Source organism: Emydura macquarii, unplaced genomic scaffold (assembly GCF_026122565.2).
Source record: "Emydura macquarii macquarii isolate MOO-44397 ecotype Brisbane River unplaced genomic scaffold, CSIRO-AGI_Emac_v2 contig_1263, whole genome shotgun sequence".
Taxonomy (NCBI): domain Eukaryota; kingdom Metazoa; phylum Chordata; order Testudines; family Chelidae; genus Emydura; species Emydura macquarii.
Window position 1 is genome coordinate 1,154,808 of NW_027131400.1, and position 16,893 is coordinate 1,171,700.

The 16,893-nt window shown below is 38.0% G+C and overlaps 1 protein-coding gene across 1 annotated transcript in view; it reads right to left on the reverse strand.

The window, feature by feature from the left end:
- ABCA13 (ATP binding cassette subfamily A member 13) overlaps positions 1-16,893 on the reverse strand; it is a 239,364-nt gene that overhangs the window by 139,764 nt on the left and 82,707 nt on the right. The window contains 5 exon segments of the mRNA XM_067550331.1: positions 1,221-1,439; positions 3,758-3,965; positions 9,104-9,205; positions 10,763-10,897; positions 14,126-14,195. Of these exon segments, the coding sequence (XP_067406432.1) occupies positions 1,221-1,439; positions 3,758-3,965; positions 9,104-9,205; positions 10,763-10,897; positions 14,126-14,195 (734 nt within the window).

The window sequence follows — 16,893 nt, forward strand, 5'->3', positions numbered from 1 at the left end:
ACCACACAGACAAATTAAAACCCCACACATTTATCTGAAAGAAATAATCATGAGAACTAGATGATAAGGCAGAACATTCTGTGTCTCTTTACAAAACCAGATCTTTTAGGCCATAGCCTTGCAAATCAATCCACCCATGCAAACCATTATATCTGAATGGAGTGTCATGATGACACACAAAAGCAGTGGTTCCTATGCAGTCTGAAGCCCTGTTGAATTCACTGCTTGTAAATAGGTGAAAGGCAAAGCCAAGAGAACCAACCATATGAACAGCAGCAGAGTAAATTTCCCCACTCTGTTCAGTTAATGTGACCGAATGGTCACGCTCAGGAAAAGGGGTAGTTTATTTGGCATTGCCTATTCAGTTCTTAACCATTGTTTGATATTGCTTCCAAGTCTGATGTGGACACCTGTCCAATAAAAACTGGACTGCAAGACCACTAACTTATTTCATGTAGGTCACTCAACAACCATTGGTTGCTAATCATTTTCAGTCACTATCAAAAAACTCAACCCAGCAATCAAGAGATAAGATATCCCAGCGCTTATCTGCTGAGTCATCCAATCATTCACAGTACATTTTATGTTCATCAATTATTTTTCCATTTTTAAGAAAGCAAATTTCTACAGCAAAAAGCTGACTTTATATAAACATATAGATAGCATATTTTCTAATCTTCTGAGAAGCTATATCAAAATTGTGTTGCTTTGTTTAGAAAAAGGAAAATCTTAATGTTGCCTTAATTTTTTTTAATTTCTCTTTTCTGTAATAGTCTTATCACTGGGGGGTCTAATTCAATACAAATATTCTACTTCCCATAAAAATATCCAGTTAGAGGCAAGAATCTATTCCCCATGCCTTTAAGGGTCTCGCATAGCATTGTTATAACAAGATTCCAGGGTATTCAAAATTCAAGTCCAAGCACTATAAAAGAGAGTGTTTCTACTTCACCTATGCTTTAGCTGAAACCACTATATGTCTAATACTCTTATTCTCATTTTCATTTCCATAATTTTTTTTAACTGAAAATTAATATCAGGAAATACATTTACAAGCTAGAATTTTAGAACACAAAATCCATAATTAACACTCAGGATTCCACCAGTTAGGGCTGACTCTCTTAACACAAGGCATCATTTGTTCAGCACAGTCTTCTTGGAGCGGTTTTAAAGGACAGCCTACATACAGGTTTCCAGCAAGGAAAACAAGAATCACTAACCTACTGACTTGCTGCTGTAACCGTTCCTTTGTCCATAGAGGCGCCTTCACTGAGCCATAGAACAGCAGATGCTCTCGCACAGTTAAGGTATCAAACAGCACATCTGACTGTGGGCAAACACCCATCTCCATTCTGATAGCAGCCAGATCAGTATGTACATCTCTTCCATTGATGATAATGGTCCCAGAGCTGGGTGGGCACTGGCCTGTCAACATTGATCTGATACAAGAAATAACAGTGTTGTTCTAGCTGTCTTGGTCACAAGAGAGAAACAGAAGAACTCCTTTGTGGAGCTCAAAAGCTTGGACTGAATAAAAGAAGTTAAAACTCTAACATTCAGGATGTTCTGATAATTTCCTGCTACAAAAGAGAAAAGGCAATTAGAAGTTCATGTTATGAGGTAAGGGTTACACTAAGACCAACCCACAAAGGCATTGAGCCAATGGAAGGATGACAACAGCTAATCTGAATCCAATCAAGCCTGAAAGAGGTGTTTTCTCCTCTTTCTATGAAATTACTGGAAAGAGAGGAACATAAAGCCTTTCTGAATTGAGGAAGCAAACTAGCAGCAACACTCTGCCCTCATCCTCAGCTTTGCAGAACTCATCGCAGCTCATCCTGCTCATCTCTGCAAGTTAGCTGTGACTGACTGCTAGGAAGAGGAGACAGTGAACAGCATCAAGAAGTAACAAGTTACAACCTTCTAGCTCAGACAGCATCACCATCAAGACTTCAACATGGATTGGTGAGATGATGTTGAAAAGGGCTACCGAGGAATTAGATTTAAAAATTTTCTTGTAATGATTTTAAGGGAATACTGAAATATTATTATAACTTAGGGTATTAACAGTTTCTCCCATTAAACATCTAATTATTTAGACCATTTATTCCTGCAGAGGAGACATAGGCTAATCTTTAATAAACAGAGAAACAGTGGAATTTAATTTGAATGTAAGATTCTGGATATTAATTCATTTGCCTCTTTCAAGACCACTTCTTGAATGGCTTCTTTTGAGTAATTTACAAATATTTTCTTTGGCTTCATTGGACTCAGTTAAGATTTTAAAACCTTTGCCCATTTATAAAAGTATGTTATCCATGACTCACCTGCCCTTCAACAAAAGTATTTTGCCCATCTATAAGCTGTTTTATTTGATAAGGATACACTGAGACAAGACTCACTACTAATTTTGGTAATAAGGTACTTTGGACCTCTGCCAGGGTGGACAACTTTCAAAGGTGTAACCTGTCTCAAGTTCTCCACAGAGACATAGACAGATGAGTTTGTAATTGAAATAACTGTTCTTTTTCTTTTCCTTTCCTTAGTAAAGCAGTCATAGTTACTAATTGGGATTATTTTGCTTCTTTTAATTGCAGTTTCCCTAAATCCTGGCAAAGAACCCCATGCAACAAATAGTGGAAGTCATGTCCCGGAATTGGCATTATGAGAAAGAATTATTAAGGTTTGGCCTGCTATTTCTTGTTTCTCTAAACTGTAAGTTTTAGTAATTTTTTAAAAATAAAATTACTTGGTACTCAACAACTTGCAACACCCTTTTGCACTTGAGTGCTTGAGGTAGGTCCTCAGCTGATGTGAATTAGAGTACTTCTACTGGGTTTACTGAAACAACACTGACTTGCACAAGTTGAGTATTTGGCCTTTTAAAATTACAGTAAAGTTTCTAATGGTGAAATTGCTTTTTAATTAAATTTGATTTCAATAATTCCTCATCTCCCTTTCTATTTCCTGAACAAGGCTCATTTGCCTAGCTCCTCCCCCACCAAAAAAAGCAATGTTCAACTGAGCAGTGTATCCTTCTTAAAAAAATATCCCAGTTTAGCAGTCAGCTCAGGGTGAGATCTCCAATTCCTAATTTATGTAGGCTCAACTGTGCAATCTTTACCCATGTTAATCAAGTTCACTAAATCTAGAATCCAGTTCATTCTCATTAGTAATTTATGTACCTTTAGGGGTTGAGAAAAAATGGTCCAAATTCTTTATATTTCATTAATATAAAGGGCAGAAATATATTAACTTTTTTATTAATTTTTTTTTTTAAATGTGGCTCTCTTTTTTGTTTCTGCTTCTCTTCAGCTGTCAAAACATCCTCGTCAACATCCAGGAAGAAAGTTTGCAAGTTAAGTTAACCTCCAAGATCTCTATCAGGTGTAATGTTGTAGAGTGTGAGGAAGATAAAGAAGGGTACCTTCAGGTCTCTCTGAACCCATGCCCACAACCACCCCTCCTCTCCCAGCTACTACTAAAGCCTCTTAAACGAATAGCTTTACCACTGAAGTTATGGTAAACAGGACCCAATTTTCTACTGCAATGCATTTGTTTTGCCAGGAACAGCCTGGCACATAAAATCCATTTAAGCCATCTTAGTGGTGTTTTTTGCATGCTTCACATGGTAAAAATGTGCAAGAACAATTAATAAGTAAGGAGATGGAGTAGCTCATTTGCTGATGTACAAAACATTTCAAAGCACCGAATAAGGTAAAATGTGTAGCATACTGTCATTCAACAATGGACATACATAATTGTGGTCTTGCCAGCTCCATTGGGACCCAAGAGAGCTGTGATTTGACCTTTGAAGAAAGTGAGACTGAGATCTCTAACTGCAGTCTTTTTGTTGTCTGTGTATTCTTTGGTGAGAGACATCAGTGTAACTCCTATAGGGGTTCCTTCTTCACTCACACATTTTCCATCGTTGGGCAGAGAACCTGTGTAAATGAAGAATAAGGCTTTAAAAGCAATGGCAGTTATATAGTGAAGATTCATTGGCTTTAACTTTCCTGAAATGGTCCTCGTTGTTGTATATTTAAGCTATCGGATCAGGTGATGTAAGTTGGCATAGCTCCACTGAAATCAATGGTGCTGCTTTGCCAACTTATCACCAGTAAGCACAGGGCCCACAGTTATGCTAAGTATCTAATCAATGAAAAAGTTTCATTGCTGTTTAAACACCCAAAATAAAACAGATAAATGTGTGTGCGCGCCTGCGTTAATACAAATATACACATATATAGTAATGTTTAAAATGTTAATCACTTGTATTAAAATGTATTTCTTTAGCAATGAGACCTTTACAAAGGAACAGGCAAAAATGGAGTTTGTGGACCAGAGAAAATAGGGACAATATAGATTGACTAAATGGAATGGAGAAAAAGAAATGCACACCACATGAATGAATAATGGGGACTAGAGTTTGGAGAACCAGTTCAGTTAAAATATGAAACAACCAGAACCTCTGCTCATTCTTCAGTCATTTTTAATGTTAGAATCAAGTTGGTTCTAACCCCCTTCCAACAATCTTGTGACCATCCTTCATCTAGACTTTGCCAGCTTCCATGCAACTCCTACAAAAGGCCCTTCTCCCTATTCACCCTCCTCTTTACTTTTCCTGGATTATGTTCCAGGATCCAGAACCTTTGACTCTACCAGCCCTTTCTGCTACCTAATGTATATCCGAATTGCACTCTGGAGCTTAGCAAAAAGGTGCTGGGCCCTGCTATTGCTGAAGTGGAAGAGAGAGTCTTTGTTTTCTCCTGCCAGTCAAACGAGAGCAAGGAGTTGTCAGGAGTAGGAGAGAAAAGGTCAAGGTCTCTACCTGAGGTAAAGAAAGGTAAATGTAAATCCTATTGATGGAGGGAACTGGAGCCTGTTTGTGAGGAGAGATCACTTTGTGGAGAGCTTTAAAGTCAAGATAGTTCAGATAAGAGTCCAATTAATATCTAGATTTTTAGATGTTTAACTGAACCTATGAAGCTTTTGAAATTCTCTCTTCAACAGTAGAGAGGTACTGATGCAAATACTCTTGGGTGGTTGGGACTGCTGATCTGCACTATATAGCTGAACCATTCCAAAGATATGTAATTTCATATGATCACAGAGGACTTTCAAGGCCCAAGAATGGATGTGAGTGGCATGTGTTTCTCTGTCCATGAATCTTTAATCAAAAGAAATACATGACAATGTAGTGAAACGGGCCTTAGAGGAAACAAAATAAATCTGATTTTAAATAGTAAAACATGTAGGGAATTCATAAGCAGCCAAGCAGCCAAAACTGCAAAGAAACAGTGAAAATGGTTGTAGGCAGCTAGAGCCCGGGAGACTAGAGGTCATAAGTATGTTATTAAAATGTGAGGCGAAAAACAGAATAAAAAGGGGGAGAATCTAGTTAACAAGGCAGAATGAAAAAGAAAATTCACATAAAAGTCATAAACCTTTCACTGAAGCCAGGAGAAGATAAAAACAGAGCCTTCTATTTGATTTCATTTTAAAAAAAATGTAGCTGTAGAAAAACAGAATCTGACCATGAATTTTAATGTGCATAAAATTGTTCAGGTTAGTGAACACTATATAACACTGTGAGAAAGGGACCTAAAAAAGGTCCCTCAAAGGGACCTAAAAAAGCTGGGTGAATGGACAGCACAATGGCAGATGAAATTCAGTGTTGACATATGCAATGTAATGTATATTCAAAGAACCATTCATTGAACCACTTATACTGTATTACCAGGGTACAAAATATATATGAATGACATAATATGCCAGGCTGTGGGGGGAGTGGCACGTTATGTGAAAGAAAGTTAGAGTCAAATATAGTCAAAATCTTAAATGAATCACACTGTACAGTAGAATCTCTATGGATAGAAATCCCATGCTTGAATAATAAGAGAATAGTCGGAGGAATATATTACTGACCACCTGACCAGCATGATGATGGTGACTGTTAATTGCTCAGGGAAATTAAAGACAAAAATACAAAATAGAAAAATAGAACTCTCAGTAATAATGTAGGACTGGGTACGTCGCCTCAGGACAAAGTGCAGAAATAAAGTTTCTAGACACAATTAATGACTGCTTCCTGGAGCAGCTAGTCCAGGAATCCACAAGGGCAGAAGCAATTCTTGATGTAGTCCTAAGCAGAGTACAGGATCTGGTCCAAGAAGTGAATATTGCTGAACTGCTCGGTAATAGCAACCATAATATAAATATATTTAACACCCTCGTTGAGGGGGAAATACCAAAGAAGCCCACCACAGTAGCATTTAACTTCAGAAAGGGGAACTACACAAACATGAGAAAACTAGATAAAGGGACTTTAAAAGAACAGTCACAAGAGTGAAATGCCTGCACGCCGCATAGAAACGTTTTAAAAACACTATAATAGGGATTTAAATTAAATGCATATCCTCAAATTAAAAGAATAGTAAAAGGACCCAAAACTACCAGCAGAGCTAAACAACACAGTAAAAGAAGCAGTTACAGGCAAAAAGGCATTCTTTAAAAATTTGAAGTCAAATCCTACTGAGGAAAACAGAAAGGAACATAAGTTCTGAAAAGCCAAACATAAAAGTTTAATTGGGCAGGCCATAAAAGTAACAAGAACATCTTCTGGGGGAACAGCATCTCTCTTTTTTTTCTTTAAGATTGTCAATTTTTCTACATTCTCAGTATTTGGACTCACTTATCTATTAGTAATACTTCCACCATTAATGTTTGCTTCTTGGAGCAGCTAGTCCTGCAACCCACAAGGGGAGAGGCAATTTCTGATTTAATCCTAAATAGCACAAAGGATCTGGTCCAAGAGATGAATGTAGCTGAACTTCTCAGTAATAGCAACCATAATGTAATTACATTTAACATCCTTGTAGGGGCTGAAATACCAAAGAAATCCACCACCATAGCATTTACCTTCAAAAAGGGGGGAGTACACAAAAATGAGGAGGCTAGTTAAACAGGAATTAAAAGGAATAGTCATAAGAGTGAAATGCCTGCAAGATGCAAGGAAACTCTTTAAAACCACCATAACAGAGGCTCAAACAATATATACACCCCACATATATAAAAAACAAACAAAAAACCAAAAACAGTAAGATCAAAAAAACCGTCATCATGGCTAAACAACAGGGTAACAGAGGTGGTTAGAGCTAGACAGACATCCTTTAAAAACTAGAAGTCGAATCCTACTGAGGAAAATAGAAAATAAGCATAAACTCTGGCAAGTCACGTGTAAAAGTATAATTAGGCAGGCCAAAAATTAATTTGAAGAGCAACTACCAAGATACTAAAAAACTAACAGCAAAAAAATTAAGTACATCAGAAATGGGAAGCCTTCCAAACAATCAGTGGGGCCACTGCACAATCGAGGTGCTAAAAGAGCACTCAAGGAAGACAAGGTCATTGTGGAGAAGTTAAATGAACTCTTTGCATCAGTCTGCACTGATGTGAGGGAGATTCCCAAACCTGAACTATTTTTTTCAGGTGACAAATTTGAGGAACTGTCCCAGATTGAGGTGTCAATAGAGGAGGTCTTGGAACAAATTGATAAATTATACAGTAATAAGTTACCAGAACCAGATGGTATTCACCCAAGAGTTTTGAAGGAACTCAAATATGAAATTGCAGAACTAACTTTGGTCACCAGTGTTGTCAGGTATTGGCCGCGCGTGTGTTTTCCCAGCGTGTAAGCTGTCCCAGCTCTGCGCAGAAAACTGATATAGCAAACCACGATTGAATTATTCAACAAGACTAAGGCCTGGTTTTAATAACAAAGGCACCAGGCCAGGTATATTGTCAATGAAACGTGATAAAAAACACCCTATACGTGCTACAAGTACACTTAACACATGTATGCTTGTGACAATGGACCACCTCAGTAAATAGCAGGACTTTCCGTTCCTCACTCAGCCAGACAAATATATTCTCATTTAAACCCTCTTTTATACACTAACACAAACAAGTTTCATATTGCCTCTCTGATGTGTGCAGTTGCCACCCTCTGACATGGCAAAATACCACCCTTGACTAATGCATACTGGAAAACATACTCCCAACCATAAATTAGCTGCTATCACTCAAGAAAGATGTTGGGGTCATTTTAGATAGTTCTCTAAAAACATCCACTCGATGTGCAGCAGCAGTGAAAAAGCTAACAGAATGTTAAGAACCATTAGGAAACCATCAATAATAAGACAGTAAATATCATAATGTCACTGTATAAATCCATGGTATGCCCACACCTGGAATACTTCAGACAATTCTGGTCACCTCATCTCAAAAAAAAGACATTAAAAATGGAAAAGATACAGAGAAGGGCAACAAAAATGAATAGGTGTAGGGAACAATTTCCATATGAGGAGAGATTAAAAAGTCTGGGACTATTCAGCTTGGAAAAGAGATGACTAACAGGGGCTATGATAGAGGTCTATAAAATCATGAATGGTGGAGAAAGTGAATAGAGAAGTGTTTAGTCCTTCACATAACACAAGAACCACAAAACAGTCAACCGGTGGTTCTCATCGTCAGGGGATGTAGTGAAGGCCAAAAGTATAAATTGGTTCAAAAAAGAATTAGATAAATTCATGAAGGACAGCTCCATCAATTGCTATTAGCCAAGACTGTCAGGGATGGAACCCTACTCTCTGGGTGTCCTTAAGCCTCTGAAAGCCAGATGCTGGGTACTAGACAACAGCGGATGGATGACTTGATGATTTCTCTGTTCTATTCATGTCCTTTGAAGCATCTGGCATTGACACTGTCTGACGACAGGATATGGGGCTAGATAGACCATTAAATCTGACTCAGTATGGCGATTATTATATGATGGGTTCTAATTGAACTATATCAATTCAGACATAATTGTGGACAGCTCATTGAAAACTTTTTACTCCAAAGAACTTTTTAAATTTAAAAAACCCTACAAAATGCTAAGATGCATGAAAAGTGAGATATAAATTTAAATTGAGACTCAACTAATTATGGTAGAAGATTGATTGAAAACAGTGAATGAAGTAGAAAAAGAAAATAATGTTATTAAAAGGCTCCTGCTATTACAAACCTTTTTTAAGGAAATAGTCATTGAAGAAAACCATACTGGAATTTAGATAATGTTTCCTTCTCCTCTCTGTACCAGCCAGCTTCTTCCAGTAAGAGATAGTAAAGGGAAAGTACCATGGCTTTCTGAACCCCAATCTTCCTAGATGTTAAATATAACAGAAACATTTGAAACATATTTTCAAAATTCATTTGTTGCTCAAGCATATAAGTTCATCCTATTATCCTATATTTTTGTTGTTGTTTTCCAAGGGAACAAGGATATAAAATCTAATCTACACTGCACAGCATAGGTTTTATATAGTACTTTTCTTCCCAACATATCCAAAAGCACTTTGAAAGCTTTGGGGTCAATCGTGCTATCATAGAAATCAATGAAACTTTTGACCCTGAAATTTGCCCATTTAACTCGTGAGTTTTGCTACTGGACTGGACTCTGTCATCATGAAGTGTCAATCAGCTTCAGAAGTCCTTATCCAACTATCTGCTATTCTTATATATATACACAAAGATTTCATACTATATTACAATTCCAGTCCACCAGTTGGCATCACTCACTGACCTCCGAATGCATGAAGGTTTTCTTATTTAGAATCATAGAATATTCGAGTTGGAAGGGACCTCAGGAGGTCATCTAGTCCAACCCCCTGCTCAAAGCAGGACTAACCTCAGCTAAATCAACCCAGCCAGGGCTTTGTCAAGCTGCAGTTTAAAAAAACCTCTAAAGATGGAGATTCCACCACCTCCCCAGGCAACCCATTCCAGTGTTTCACCACCCTCCTAGTGAAAAACTTTTTCCTAATATCCAACCTAGACCTTCCTCACTGCAACTTGAGACCATTGCTCTTTGTTCTGTTATCTACTACCATTGAGACCAGCCTCCCTGGAACCCGCTTTCAGGTAGTTAAAGGCTGCTATCAAATCCCCCCTCATTCTTCTCTGTTGCAGACTAAACAAGCCTAGTTCCCTCAGCCTCTCCTCATAAGTTTTGTGCTCCAGCCCTCTAATCATTTTTGTTGCCCTCCGCTGGACTCTCTCCAACTTGTCCACATCCTGGGGCCCAAAACTGGACACAATACTCCAAATGCAGCCTCACCAACGATGAATAGAGGGGAATAATCACTTCCCTCGATCTGCTGGCAATGAACTTACTAATGCAGCCCAATATGCTATTAGCTTTCTTGGCAACCAGGGCACACTGCTGACTCATATCCAGCTTCTAATCCACTGTAACCCCCATGTTCTTTTCTGCAGAACTGTTGTCTAGCCCATCAGTCCCCAGTCTGTAGCTGTGCATGGAATTCTTCCATCCTAAGTGGAGGATTCTGCACTTGTCCTTGTTGAACCTCATTAGATTTCTTTTGGTCCAATCCTCCAATTTATCTAGGTCACTCTGTATCCTATCCCTACCTTCCAGGGTATCTACCACTTCCCCTAGCTTAGTGTCATCTGCAAACTTCCTGAGGGTGCAATCTACCCCATCCTCCAGATCATTAATGAAGATGTTGAACAAAACCAGCCCCAGAACCGACCCCTGGGGCACTCCGGTTGTGACCAGTCTTATTCATAGCAGTAGTCATGTATTTTGCATGTCAGAAAGCCCTAACTCAGAGCATGAAAGATTTAATATTTTTTTTAAACTATAAAGAAATCGAAGAGAACTTATTTTGGTATTAAATGTATGAGTGCTTGTTCTTACCAGGAAGTACATTGTTGAAATACCAGCCAAGTATTAAATATATAATTGAGTCAAAGAAAATCATCCAGCATGCCCAACCAAAGGTCATGGATCCACCTTGTGCCAAGGGCTGGTATATGTTACTCCATTGAATTCCTAGTAATAAAAAAAAGGTCAAAGCTAAATCTGTGGACCACCACTGGAAGCAGGATCATAAACACAACAACACCAAACACTCAAGAGGCATTTGAGCATTGACAGACAAAAAGAACATTGTTAATAACTGTAATTTTTCCTGAATAGAAACTAAATGTTAGGCCGCTCAATGTGTATTTGCAACAGCAGGTAATATTGCTGCTGAGCAAATATGAAAGAACTCACAGTGCCACAGAGTTTTAAAAAAGTTTATTAATTTATTTTAGCCGCCTTAGTAAAAAAAAAAAAATAGGACCACTAGGCAAAAATGCTGAACAACATATGAGAGCAGCTCTTTTTCAGCTATTCAATAAATCAGGCATTAAGACTGTTTGCTGGTACATGTAAACAAATGGTTTATAAAATATCTGCTGCAGATTTATTTAGTTGAAACCTGCAACTCCTGACGAAATGGAGCCTATTATATATTATTTGTTTTATGGAAGTGACAACCAAGGATTGGGGCTCCAGACACTAATCATTTGAAAAATTACTTTAAAAACCTAATTATATTCAAGCAGCTATATGAAGAAAGGAAGGAAAACAACACACTAGCAGTAGATACATTTCAAACGTAACACTGCTACCGTATTTCTGAATTTAAAAGATATCCAGAAAACTAGATTATTATAAATTATTGCATTTTCTTTAAAAAGTAGCCACATAGTTTGCAGTAGCACAGGTCAAGAACATTTTTTTTTTTCTGTGAGGGGGAAATAACATTTCTCATTTAATATTTTTCAACAAAAAATGACTTTTTTCACAAAAGTAAATTTTTGTAGAAAAAATTCTGATAGGAAATTTTCAACCAACTCTAGCTTGCAAGGACTATCTCTTCTGATACTTCTCGGCTTGCACATAAGTAGAATACCCTTATTAGGAGTAATGTATATTCTATAAAGCACGTGGTACTATGTAATCAGATGCATAATGTTTGATTCTGCACCCACTGAAATATTGGTACCATTGACATTAATTTCAATGAGCTTTGGATCAAGCAGACAGTAATCTTACTGACATAATTATATTTTGCAGCAGTATTCCTCAGAACTATAGTATCCAAGTATTTATGCTAGGCTGAAACATGGCCACTACCATTAGCAAACAGAAGCCAATACAATTCTGAAATTATAGCTTTGGCAATACATTCCTCTATAACATTTTTGAATATAAATTCTTTAATAATACGAGTATATTCTTATTTTCCAAAAATGTGAACGTATTTGAATTATAGACGTCAACAGGGTCTGAATGAGCTCTCCCCTGTTGAGCTGGCTGGGGGGCAGGGAACAGGCTTCAGGGTCAGACTGTATTTGCATGACCATATCCACCCTGCCTAGGTGCTCAGTATAATGGGACCGCTTTGCCCAAATGATCACTTTGGCTGGTGCTGGGTTCAAATCACTTTAGTGGTAAATGCAGGGGTAACGAAATGTTGTTGTTCTTATTGTATGAGTAAAGGGCAGCAGAACTGTGCTTTGCCTGTCCTGATTGAGGGAATCATTCTCATCAAAACTGAACTTGATAAGCAGGGGGCTTGGATGCAGACCCCAGTGGGAGGTAGTGGGGACAGGTGTTCTTGCCGGGAAGTGTGACTCTGCCTGGGAGTCTTAGGCATGGTTTTAACAGCCCCTCCCCACTGTCCACAGATAGAGATAATTAGGGCTCCATTAGGAGTCTTTTGTTTTGTTAAGTGACCACTAGAGCTGAAATAATTTATTGTGGGACAGCCTTTTCTGCCCAGCTTGCTTCAACAATCAAGCTCCCCACTAAGAACTGAAAATCACTGAGAGCTGACAATCGACATGAGCTGGGTGACCAGCAGAGGTCAGAGTATAAAAGCAGTTGGCAGCAAAAGGTGATGGTGTTCATCAGTGACCGCTGGCAGGGTGGCCAAAGGAGCAGAGAGAGCAGCTAGCAGGGCATCCAGTGGAGTGACCAAAGGGTCTTCTTCCCCCAATCCCCAACCTCCCCAACCAGGGTACGAGATGAACTCTGCAGCTGTACCTCTGAACACCGGGTCTGCATTGACTAAGCACGACAATTGTGTGGGTGTGGTGCTGTGAGGGAAGGGGCACATTAAAGGAACTTCTGGATGCTGGACTTAAACTGAGGCAAATGAAAACTGCCCAACGTACTCTGGAGTGGGCCTTTTGTTCATGATTTTGTGTGTGTGAATCCTGTTTGTGGCATTTTCCCAAGTTAGTGCCGGGTTACTTCCCCCCTTTTATTAAAAGTTTCTTTTCTACACTCAGTCTGAGTGCTTGCAAAAGGAGAAGTATTGCCTCTAGAGGCACACAATGGGTGATGTGTAATTGTCCCAGGTGGGTGGGGGCTCAAACGTGTTTTCTGCTGTACTGTCGAAAAGGAACCCCCTAGATATTGAACCCAGCTGACTCCTACTGGCAGAAGGACTACAGAGAAGAAAAATAATGTAAAATTATCTCATCTGCAATCTTAATTTAAAAAAAAAAGGGAAAACAAAATCTGAAAGTATTGTGTTAGGAGAAACTTAGCAAGTGTCCAGAGATAAATCAGAAAAGCAACTGTTTTATTAAGAGGTGAATTAAACTGCAGCATTTATATGGAATCTTCTCTATGCTTCATACAGTTCCACACCTACAACTCCACCAGCTGGATACTGAGATGCAACACACTAAACCAGTGAAACACAACAGGCTCACTCTTCAGCTAGGATAAATCAGCATAGCTCCTTTGAATTTGACTTAGCAGCAGATCTGGACCTGTATGTTCAGAGCACTGGCACTGGCTGACAATACCCTAAGAGTGGCACATTGCCATCTAGCAGCTTCCGAGAGTTGATTAAATTTTTCATGCATGTCACATACACTATAAATAAATGTTGGGGGTGGGGCTGGGGCTTCCTTCCACCTGCAGTATCAGCTCCTGGGCCCACTGGTAGCTGCCATAATTTACAGAATCCTTAAGGCTTCTCTAATTTACTGCAAGAAAGCAACACCACCAGCCTGGCCTGGGATCCATGGAGCACAAAGATGGCTTAAAGCAACATCTACATCTTGCCAAACTCTGAGTTGCATTGCTTGCTGAGGATCCAAGATTTTACAGAGTTTCACTTTCAAAACAAATCAAGTGAAATACGTTTCCAACTTCAGTTCTTTGCAAACCATAATCATTATAAAAAGTTTTTTTGCTAACTAGCAATCTTACCTATTTCTTGACTTTCAAAGAATGTAATGAAATATACTCCTTGCCCAAAGGCAGTTGTAGACAGAAAGCACTGCAGCAATAGGAAAGAAAGAGATGAACATAAATAAATCTCCATTAAGATATTGTGCGATGTAAATAACTATTGCACTGTTCATTGCAAATGGAGAAACAATGGACCTTTCAATCCTAGAAAAACTAACGATCCAGTCTTTCACTTACCATTTTGAACCTGAACAATATTTACCTGCATTTTGGAAAAATGTGCTCTCCAAGTTAAAGATCATCATGCAGCTGGTTATTAATATTTGAAGGCATTATTTAACTTTACCACAATTTATGAAACACCATAAATCCTCCATATATTGCAAATATATAATGCATAACAATGGAAAAGTGTCTAATGCAATTTATTTTCTGTAGCCAGTAAATGACCCTAGAACTCAGAAGAGGCAGGCTGATGGAACACATATTATACTGTACACTGGGCAAGTATTCTATTGCAAGGAAATGGCATTTAATTTCCAGGGGAGCAATATAAATTGGGCCATCTTGCATCAGAAATGTAAAAAATGGAAAATGACTAAGTTCAGGGATGTAATGTAACAGGGATGGAAGAACGATGGTAAATGGAAAATCACTAAACAGCATCCGAGGGAACTAAATCATTACTAAATATTGATCAAAAATAAGCATTGTTGTATGAAAAAGTTCCATAGTTTGAAAGTCAGTTCTTGGAGATGACTTGTATTTTAAAATAACTAGTTTCAATATGTTTTGCAATGTTTAAAACAGTATGGTAAAATTCTTCTAGGTCCCTGGAAAAATGATATAACCCCTCTCCAAACAAACCCAAACCCAGACACCCCTGCAGTGGTAGGCCCCTGATCATGCAAAGGCTTACATACATGCTTAGCTTTATGTACTGTGAATAGTTCTATTGGCTTAGAAAAAGTACATATATAGGTCTTTGCAGGAAGAGAACACAATGTAAAAAAGTGTAAATAACATTTATTTGTATTATAGTAGCATCTGGAAGTCCTGCTCTGGATCTATTGCACCAGGCACATTTAAAAAACCAGTCCCTGCCCATAAGAGCTTATGGCATACACACAAAATAAGACAACAGCTGGATAATACAAATATATGGCGGGAAGGACAAGGTAAACAATGAAACAACAGAGGTAGCTCTCAATCTACCTCTTAGAAAACCGGTCTGGAATGACAAATACCTGCTGTGGGACCAAGGGCCTAATGCAATTCCCATTCTAGTTAACAGGAGTCTTAGAACTAATCATTCAGAATCTGAATAGGTAAATATGTATTCAATACTATAAGGGTTGAATGCATGCAACTGGCAGCTTTATATGCAGCAAATATCAGAGTATAATGTGCTATTCAACCCTAAACATTCATCTATTGCATTTCCGGTTTGTTTCACCCTATTTACAGTGTCACTTAAATTGTTGAATTCTAGGTATCTAATATTTAATTTCGCAGTCACGGAATTAACAGGAGCTTAATGGTGGGTAAAATTGTTGTTTTCTACTGATATTAAAAATATTAAATATAGAGTAAAATTCTAAAGAGCTTTAAAAAAGTATTCGTTTGAGATAAATTCCTAAACATATTTAAGAAAGTGCAATATTTGCAAAGCTGTTTTTGCTTCTATTCTTGCATTAAAATTCAAGAAATTTACAGGCATAAATTCATTCTTAATGGAAGTTAGGGAACCTCCTTATCTCCATTGGGCCTCAGCTGGGGAACAACAGACACTTATTTGGACCCACTCCTGCAGTTTTTACACAGACATAACACCCATTCCCTTTACTTTGTGTTCATCTATGAACAATTTTGAACTACAGTACTGTTGAGTTTCATATTAAAATTACAACCAGTGTTCATTGTATATTAGTGTTGTTTGTTTTTTCTCTGCCCCACCCTCTCTCTTGAGAGGATTAGGTGTATCAAATGGAAAAGAGGAATCTTGAACTGTAGAAGTAGTAGCAGGGGTTTGTTTGGTTTTTTTGCTTGTTTTCCTTGAACTAAAACATTAGAATTGGAAGGGGGTGAAGTGAGTTAACATAGCTGTGATCCTGATTTGACAGTACCTCCAGAATAAGGAATACTGATTCTAAGAATACAGCATCCAGGAAAACAAACATAGCTTAGATCAGACCTTATCAGAGATCTATCATGACAAAAGGAGGATGCTTTACAGAGCACAGTGAAACACAAAGCAGGGAATTGGAAAATACCAGTTAGGAACTCTAAACAGATAATCTGGTAAAGTAGTTTATAGATAGCTATTTGAATCCTAATTTATGCTGTAGACTAGTGAACATAAAACAAATGATGAAACCTCATTTTCAATAGTAGATTTTTAAAGGAAATCTCATTCCTCTCCCCACACACTGTACTCTCTACAAAGAGCAGGATGTGCATTATGCATTCTTACAGATCTGTTTGTCCTGCAGCTGTATTTTAAACAAAGGAGTGATTTCTACATTGCACTGCTTAGTTTTATACTGATTTTTCTGCCCTGGATAATCATTAATCCTTTGATGGGGTCTCATCCACTGTTTGAGAGAACACTAATTTTCCAAACTACTCTTTTTCTTTTTTTTTTTCTTTTTTTTTTTGTAAAAAGAAGTCTGTAAGAATTATCTTTTTCTATCATGCACGCCGCATTGGGAATATGGAAATTTATAGTTTCTATCCGGTTCTGTCAATTACTTTGAACATTCATTTTAGATTCCCTTCTGTTGTAT